This window comes from Petromyzon marinus, chromosome 43 (genome assembly GCF_048934315.1).
Source record: "Petromyzon marinus isolate PM22_M1 ecotype Great Lakes invasive population chromosome 43, UKy_Petmar_22M1.pri1.0, whole genome shotgun sequence".
NCBI lineage: Eukaryota > Metazoa > Chordata > Hyperoartia > Petromyzontiformes > Petromyzontidae > Petromyzon > Petromyzon marinus.
Window position 1 is genome coordinate 1,895,517 of NC_133709.1, and position 9,138 is coordinate 1,904,654.

The 9,138-nt window shown below is 50.7% G+C and overlaps 1 protein-coding gene across 1 annotated transcript; it reads right to left on the bottom strand.

Moving 5' to 3' along the window:
* Positions 1-133: 133 nt before the first annotated feature.
* LOC116951639 (actin, cytoplasmic type 5) lies at positions 134-5,824 on the bottom strand. The gene is made up of 6 exons (XM_032970419.2): positions 5,707-5,824; positions 4,045-4,196; positions 2,700-2,939; positions 1,738-2,176; positions 1,243-1,424; positions 134-1,005 (listed from the first exon to the last, which is right to left on the bottom strand). The coding sequence occupies exons 2-6, from the start codon at positions 4,168-4,170 to the stop codon at positions 862-864; spliced, it is 1,131 nt and encodes a 376-aa protein (XP_032826310.1). The 5' UTR covers positions 4,171-4,196; positions 5,707-5,824; the 3' UTR covers positions 134-861.
* Between the last annotated feature and the right edge of the window lie 3,314 nt (positions 5,825-9,138).

Sequence of the window (9,138 nt, forward strand, 5' to 3'; positions counted from 1 at the left end):
AGATTTTTGGACAAATGATCAGCCACCAGCCAGTGGGCCCCAAAACCCTTACCCTCCACAAAATAGAATCCCGCCACCAACATCACGCGTTTTTTGTTGTGATTAGACAGACGGCAAAGGAATGACAGAGCAATGTAGACATGGTCCTTTATTAATTGGTACAACCAACAAAGTCAACATGTGAAATGTGCTGCTCACAACAGGCGATACGATTTTAAACGTCACTGTTCACCTTCAACTTCACCAGAAATGGGAGTTAAGTAGTTTTAAGGCAAGTAAAAAAAATAACGACAAATTCTGGTCTGCGTACAAAAACAAGCAGAGAAATTAAATGTACAGGAAATTTGAACCAGTTTTCGGACTGTTGCAACTCACGCAGCAAGTTGTATCTCAGGACAAGACTCGAGGTCTACGTGGAATGATCTAGGAATGCACAAAGCTCACCTATTAAGGGCAATAATCAAGTGCATCAGTGCGTTTTGTATCAATTCAATTAAAACTTGACCTTGCATGTTTAGTAGTACTATGGAGCGGTTAGCCTTAGAAAAACAATGGGGAGGGCAGGCATTGACACGGCCACACGGGGGCCACCACAATGCATGGTTAAACGATGGAACGAATTTTGTTTAATCAATTACAGGCCCAAGAACAGAAACAAGTGCCTTCCTGCAACTCTGCCCCTAAGTCGCCTAACTCCTATCCACCCTCCCCCCACCAACAGTGTGAAGTAGGGGTGGAGTTGATTAAACAGAGGTGGATCCCCTTTGTTAAGACATCGCGACTCTTAAGAGTGGAGACAGAGGGGGGGGATGAGACACAGGAGGGTTTTGGTGGCGTTTTGTTGCCGTTTCTGCGGTTGCTTTAGAAGCACTTGCGGTGCACGATGGAGGGCCCAGACTCGTCATACTCCTGCTTGCTGATCCACATCTGCTGGAAGGTGGACAGTGACGCCAGGATGGAGCCTCCGATCCAGACGGAGTACTTGCGCTCTGGTGGGGCGATGATCTGAGGGGGGTATAAGGAAGGAGAAAAAAACCAGGTCAGTAAAGCCATGCAGCAACGACAGATCACTAATACTTTACCAGTCAACCACTGTTTGGGGTGATAACATTGACTGAAAGCTACATTTCAAAAGCTTATATTTGGTAATAGGAGGGCAAAACGCTTGATACAAGCAACAAGCAGCACCTTCAAACGTTTAAATCTGTACAGATAATTTTGAATGTTGGTGGTGGCAAGCACCTTGATCTTCATGGTGCTGGGCGCCAGGGCTGTGATCTCCTTCTGCATGCGGTCGGCGATGCCGGGGTACATGGTGGTGCCACCAGACAGCACGGTGTTGGCGTACAGGTCCTTGCGGATGTCGACGTCGCACTTCATGATCGAGTTGAAGGTGGTCTCGTGAATGCCACACGACTCCATTCCTGTTGGCACACGTGGCGTAAAAAGAGGGGCACAGTTAGTATATCGTCACCTGGTAGGGAGGGAGGGATTTACTGTGAAAAGCGCAGTGCAACGTGGCGTTAAAATAACATCTGTGGGCGTTCATTAAAGACCACCAAGTCACAACTCGGGGTCTTCGTGCAACTCAACGATTTCTTATTTCACTGTCGTTGACAGTTGTCAGATGCATCCTATCAACCAAACTGAAAAAAAACGCGCGCACAAATGGCCAATTGGTTTGGACGCACAATCCCGACGCATTCTTCAAATCGCTACAGGCAGCATCCCCCTCACCGAGGAAGGACGGCTGGAAGAGGGCCTCAGGGCAGCGGAAGCGCTCGTTGCCAATGGTGATGACCTGGCCGTCGGGCAGCTCGTAGCTCTTCTCGAGCGACGAGGATGATGCGGCAGTGGCCATCTCCTGCTCGAAGTCGAGCGCCACGTAGCAGAGCTTCTCCTTGATGTCACGCACGATCTCACGCTCGGCCGTCGTGGTGAATGAGTAGCCACGCTCCGTCAGGATCTTCATCAGGTAGTCGGTGAGGTCGCGGCCAGCCAGGTCGAGACGCAGGATGGCGTGGGGCAGCGCGTAGCCCTCGTAGATGGGCACGGTGTGCGACACGCCGTCGCCAGAGTCCATCACGATGCCGGTGGTGCGGCCGGACGCATACAGCGACAGCACGGCCTGGATGGCGACGTACATTGCCGGCGTGTTGAAGGTCTCGAACATGATCTGTGGATGGCACGGAAAGGAAGAGTTAAGCATCGAATAAAACAAGGTCACGTCGGTTGTCTCAATACAAACCATGCAGTTGTCACTCACTCGAAACACAAATCGTAAAATAAGATGCGAAAAGTTCAGCCAAAAAGATGCAAAAGGAGCATGCGGTTATAGGGATGCAATCAGAAATTTTTAAAACATTATTTCAAGACAGTAAAACATAAACCTGATAGAAGGAAAAGAGCCATCAGCCATGATCTGCAAAGGTCTGACAACAGAAGAAATAAGGAAAGGCACTTTTTCACTTCACGTTCCCCCTTCAATAGAAATGTCAGAAATTCACAAAACTGAAATGCCAGTGGTGAAAACAAGCGACTCTCAAAAACCCCAGCGATTCACCTCATCCACTCGCGCAAGGACGACATTCCAAATCACCCCCCCACCACCAACCACCACATTTTATTTGCACACCAGCGTGCGCACAGCAACTTTATCCCCCACCATCACCACCACTCCACACTGCCTCCTCCCTCACCTGTGTCATCTTTTCACGGTTGGCCTTGGGGTTGAGGGGAGCCTCTGTGAGCAGGACTGGGTGCTCCTCGGGCGCCACGCGCAGCTCGTTGTAGAAGGTGTGGTGCCAGATCTTCTCCATGTCGTCCCAGTTGGTGACGATGCCGTGCTCGATGGGGTACTTAAGGGTGAGGATACCACGCTTGCTCTGCGCCTCGTCTCCCACGTAGGAGTCCTTCTGACCCATGCCAACCATCACACCCTACGCGGCAAAAAAAACACCAGCCACACACGTTAGAGCAGAGCACGGATGCACATCCACACTCCGTGCCTGAGAAGCGGCACGCAGAATTTCAGTGGTTCGAGGTATGCAAGACCTGTGGAATTTTGTTTTTAACAAGTCACCACCACTTGCACAGCCCCACTTGCAAAAGTCAGCAGGTCACAAGTGTTGGGAGGCATGTGTGGCTGCCGAAGGCGCTGTGGACTCATGCCACCTACAAATTGACATTGTAGATGAAAAGTGCATTAAATACTTCTTTAAAATTTGGCCACTGTACTTCCAATGAAAACTATTTTCTGCAGGGGATTTCAATGCACCCATTTGAACAGCCAATCGAAAATCAACAGTTTCCAGTGCAATGCATGCATCGCAACTCGAGCAAAACACCAAATGAAAACCTGCACATTGTGCCGCAGTGTAAATTAGTCTTCCACTGCCTTACAGCTGTATTATGCACCCAATTAGTTGTTTTGTTTGTATTGTTGTAACTTGCTGACCCGCCCCCTACTGGATCTGTGATTAAAGAGCTTTATAGCTCATTTGATTCCTCCAATCCACATCAAGATTCCAATTCCGTGTCCATCACGTTTCCTCAAGGTGATCATAACAACATGTAGCTGTTGTGTGGACTGTGGACGGATGGGAGTTGCATGGGACTTGGCGGGCCTGGGAGGGGGTTGCCCAGGTGAGGGGGGGTGCCCAGGTATGTGGGGGGGTGCCCAGGTATGTGGGGGGTTGCCCAGGTGAGGGGGGGTGCCCAGGTGAGGGGGGGGTGCCCAGGTGAGGGGGGGTGCCCAGGTATGTGGGGGTGCCCCAAGGTGTGTGGGGGGGTGCCCAGGTATGTGGGGGGGGTGCCCAGGTATGTGGGGGGGTACCCCAAGGTGTGTGTGGGGGGGTGCCCAGGTATGTGTGTGGGGGTGTGCCCCAAGGTGTGTGTAGGGGGGTGCCCAGGTATGTGGGGAGGTGCCCAGGTATGTGGGGAGGTGCCCAGGTGTGTGTGGGGGGGGTGCCCAAGGTGTGTGTGTGGGGGTGCCCTGGTGAAGGGGATTCCCGGTTCCCAGAGGGGGGACCCGGGTGGGGTTACCTGGTGGCGGGGCCGCCCCACGATGGAGGGGAAGACGGCGCGGGGCGCGTCGTCCCCGGCGAACCCGGCCTTGCACATGCCAGAGCCGTTGTCCACCACGAGCGCTGCAATTTCATCTTCTGCCATTTTTACTTTGTTGGGTTTTTTTGTTTCTGCAAAGATGGGGGGGTAGGTAGGGAAAGACAAAGTTTAGTCGGAGTCGTTACCATAAAGACACTAAACTCGTGTCGTGATCCCGAATGCATTTTCAACAATAATCATCAAGTATTGGCATTTTAAAAAGTCTGTCTGGATGAGCCGAATAACCATACATCACCCTGGTGATGTAATATCTGCCGAATAACCATACATTTGTATCGCGCTATACTTAGACAACGGTAGTTGTTGTATCCATGTTCACTTTAAAGAGGGAATTAATATTAAATCAGGTGCTCGGGACTCCTTATGGCAATTCGCCAAAACACTCACGATGCAGTCGATTGAGAACAGAAAGCGATACGAGTCACGAGGAAAAACCCCAATTTTCTAATGTAATCCGCCGGCTAAACTATATTAAACACTTCAAACCATTTATTAACACCGTTCGATCTTTTTGTTCTCAAACTATTTTTTGTTTGTTTATCAAGTAACATTAAAACGCAAAGGAAATCAGTCGGGGCTAAATTTTTCATCACCGACAGCGAACGAGTTCCCACCCCCCCCCAGAAATACTTACAAAAAAAGTCTTAGTTAAATTAAACCCATATGGTTTAATTAACGCATTAAGAAAAAGTTAAGTTACGCGCAAAACCAAAGTGGCGGCATTCTCCCGCCAATGGGAGGCGGCCACCGCCCTTACCCCTCCCCCCTTCACGAGGGGCGGAAACGTCGACGGCTCACGGGGGCGGTCAAAGGGCGCGCCCAACGGTCGCCAATGCCCGTAGATGGTCACACGGCGGCGAGCGCCGAGCCCGCGCCACTGCCATATATGGGCATGCTCGGCGACGCGCGCATCTCATTGGTCACCGGCCAGGGGCGCGAGCCCCCCCCCCTTACACCAACTATAGCCACGCCCACAACCCCGCGCCCCCACCCCTGACCGCGCCCACTTCTCAAATCCGCTTAGTTGGTGAATTAAGTGACGCTGGGAACGGCGCAGTGTTGGCAACTATGAAAATTAAAATTGCCCCAAGGCTTACACGAATTGGTCCCCCCCCCCGCTCCCACTACTACCTATTTTCTCTCAGGAACAACAACACAAATTACAGGCATTGCCGATATGCATTAATAATGCGAGTTTTAAGTGGAGGCAGCAGCAGCAGTTTGGGCAGATGGGGTGTTGGCCGCTGTCAAGGGAACAAAAGACCGGCCGGCTTTCAAAAAAAACTCGGCGGGCGACCCCTCCACCACACGACCAGCAGCCCAAACGACACCACGGAAAGCAGCGAGTTAAACATCCGGACACTCCGAAAAGCTTCCAACTCCACAGCTACAATTTATTTCAACGCTAGCAACGAAAAAAAACCCCGATCTACACACACACACAAAAATCAAGCTTTCACAACATCAAGAGCTGCCTCTTGTTACACAAAATGATAACTAATCAGTTTGCGTTTAAGCGCTAGTTATTCGTTACGAACTCAGCTGGCGTGCATTTCGATAGAGGCCGGGCGTGGCCCTTACCTTTTTAAGAGGCAGAAGTGAGCGTGGGAGACGAGGCTGAGGGTAGAGCAGCAGCGCACAGACGGGGCCGCCCGCCCGTCCCACCCCGCTTATATAGCCCCGACCGACTCAAGCGCCATTCCCTTATATGGGCATATTTGGCGAGGCTCGCTCCCCATTGGCTCACGACGCCACGCGCGAGCCCCGAGACGGCTGGGTTGAGAGGGGGGCGGGGTGGTGCGGGGGGGGGGTGATTGAGGGGAGGGGGGAGTTGGAGGCTTCCGTTTTCCCCGCTACGGTTGCAAGAAATGCATGGGGGTAGAGTTGGGGGGGTGGTGGTGGTGGTGTGGAGTTCTTAGTTCCTTTATCGCTGTGTGCCCCCTTCTTTATCGCGACACGCAAGGCTCTATTGTCCTTAAATGGTAAATTCATTCATCTCTCGGCTGCCTAGCATGAGACTCAAGTTTCAGTGGTACTGAAGTCAATTAAAAGATTACATAAAGGCAAACACTCTGCACTGTAAACTACCATCCCCAAACGCGTCCGCGAGCACGCCCTAACTCCACATCATCAACAATCAGCACCATGATTCACAAACTCAACACCGTCAACACCCCATCGCCTCTTCAACGCCAGGATATTCGTTCCCCTGCAACGCCATCATCATCACATCATCCCCATCACATCATCAACACCCATCATTGCCATCATCACGCCATCAACACCCATCACCACTGTTGGGAGTCCGCAACTTGGTGAAATGAAGTTCATTAAATGAACCAACAGTGTTGGAGCAGGCACACGGCACTTGGGACATGCAGGGAGCCCAGAGTGGTTGGCGTTCCCCTAACTTCTCAACAGTCGGGGTGAGGTGCTGGTGCTAGGGGGGGGGCAATGGGCCATATGCCGTGCCCCCCCCCTCATTATGCGTCCTTTATTTAAATACCCCCCCCCTCCTTAGCGACTTCACCCCAACCCCTGCCACCCCCTTCAACTTAAAACATTCTTACCCCAACCCCCAGCAAATGGCTGCGGATCACTAAAAGGGCATTGTCTATAGAAGCAGAACCTCCGTTATGTCTCTCTCCACGCAGGCACACGCACGCACACACGTGCAGATAAACACATTCTCTTTAGTTCTCATCAATCTACTCGTGGCTTCCCACGCCAATGTTGTCGAGAGGAGAGCTTGCAATGCGTTGCAGCAAAGCCACCCCTGGACCGTTTTCGATCAACTTCTGGGTGTCATCGGCGGAGTCGGACTTGCCGTGAAGAGTTCCGCAGTGATCACCGGATTGTTATTGGCACTTCGTACAAACTATGGGGTTTGCCGTCGAAACACTTAAAACAACAACAAAAATATAGCGTGCATTATAACATGCAACGACTGTTGCTCTCATCGGTTGCTTTTGGTGTTGAGTTTGCTGTTGAATGCAATTGGTTGAACACGAAACGGGGATAACGAGCTCGGCGCCCCGGTTAACTGGGCGATTAAAAGGGTAACTGTGTCAAGTTTGACAAGAATCACTCATGAATGCAGTCCTGACCCAATTATTGATACAGTGAATTATAAAAAGGGGTGTGGGGGGGGAGGGTAAAGGCGCAGCCCTGCAGCTGCTGAAACCACTGCTGGTGGAGGTGACCCCCACTAGAGGGAGCTCTTGGCGGGGTGGGGATTTTGTTGTTGGGGCCAACTCTTCAACACCGGCCACAAGACTTCAAACCTCACCACCACACGCAGCCAGCTGGTCGACTGCGAATGAACGACTCAACAACGTTTGAAGAGGTGAACAGCCTCTCGGAACGAGAGGGATTGTGCATCGAGGGGAGATGGAGCGGTTAATTCAGCTCTGATGGGTGGATCACTGCATGATGATGGACCATTAACAGCTGTGGCGGTACCGTTTGTGTCTGAAGCAAAACAAAAAAAGACACCGCCCTCATCATCATCATCTCTTGTGTGTGTAGGCTCTGTCAGACGAGGTTGTGTGTGTGCGACAGTGTGGAGCAGAGGTAGTGCATCTGTCAACCATCTCAGTCAGTAAACCCATAACGCCTGGGGCTCTGTCCCGTCACCTCCTTGCCAGCAGCTGCGAGCCTTCCACGCTGCACCTGCTTTCAGAGTGCACCTAGCCTGGCACAAGCCGCCGTCGTGACGTCCCCGCCACTGAGTTGCGAATGTCGGTTGTTGCTGTTGCTGCTGCAGAATGAACGTAATTAAATTCCGTTCGCACGCTCTTGCACATACCAGCACCTAAGCACCATCACCGGTAATAGTTATCATCACGGATCGTCGTGCTCTATCCACTGCCGGATGACAACTTCCCCACGCCGATCCGATTCTCTCACAATGCCTCGGAGTTTTGTATCGATTCTAAGGGCGTGTAACGATGTCCCGCGCCCGCCCGCCCGCCCGCGAATCCGCTTGTCTCGATTCTTAGTCCGCGATTCGATTCACTTTCTGCCCCGTTGTGGCTGCAGGGGGTTTCCGATCGATTCGCCTTCTAACGATTCGATTAATGTCTCGGCTTGATTCAAGTTTCGTTTATTTCATTAATGAGGTATAGCCCTGTGAGCCATGCGGCTCTTGAGTCGGCTGCGACCGCAACAAACAAAATACGAACAGAGAAACATCTTAAAGCGACGACGCGTACCAGAAACATCCTGGATAAACCAGCAAATCGTCCAGAAGAAAATAAAACCCCCACCGTATTACAGCGCTGTGTGCAAAAATCCCAGTGTGATGCAAGTCAAACAATAACAACCGTAAGACAATTTAGACTAAAGTTATCAGGCCAACACTGAGAAAGTCAGAGGGGTTTATTTGGCCGTGCTTTCTGACACGAGTGAGTGCAGGTTAGTAAATGGGAGTTTAAAAAAATAAAATAGAACCAAAGAGTATGGGTCCTTGCAGTCACCAAAAGCTTTAAATCTAGATTAAATAGGGAGTTGCCCAGGATCGGTTCATATATCACTTACCACCAGTGCTAGCTCTGGTTGGGCATCGAACTCAACTTTTCCGGGTTCATATGGGTGGTGTAACCACCACCATTCCTCCCTCCAAGGCTTAAAATAGCCACATTCGAATATTTTCAGCGCTTGTAGTCCAGACTCATGGTCTAGTTTTGACAGAGGAGCCCAGGTTTGTCGAGTTTGTCCCAATTTGTTTTGCCTATTTCCCCCAACTATATCCTGATTTCGATTGAAAGCTTTCGTGACTGCAGGGATTCATATTCTTGGTTCTTTCGGTAAAGTCACGCAGAAGGGAAACAATAAAACAACAAAAATAAAACTTAATGAAATGATTGACAAGTCGCGATTCTATTTAAATAGTAATCGACTTTCTCATCTTGATGTTTTACCGTCAAATGTTTTGTTAATATTATTTCTCAATATTGCTCGGTTGTTTTCCGCCTCGTTTGTAAAGTCGTGTCAGCTCCAAAAGTCAATATG

What these genes read in the sequence shown, in the direction of transcription:
- LOC116951639 (XM_032970419.2), bottom strand. Translation starts at nt 4,170, where the DNA reads ATGGCAGAAGATGAAATTGCAGCGCTCGTGGTGGACAACGGCTCTGGC. An exon ending in TGGGGCGGCCCCGCCACCAG is followed by an intron (nt 2,940 to 4,044) that starts GTAACCCCACCC and finishes TTTGCCGCGTAG; the next exon opens with GGTGTGATGGTTGGCATGGG. An exon ending in CCAGCACCATGAAGATCAAG is followed by an intron (nt 1,006 to 1,242) that starts GTGCTTGCCACC and finishes TACCCCCCTCAG; the next exon opens with ATCATCGCCCCACCAGAGCG.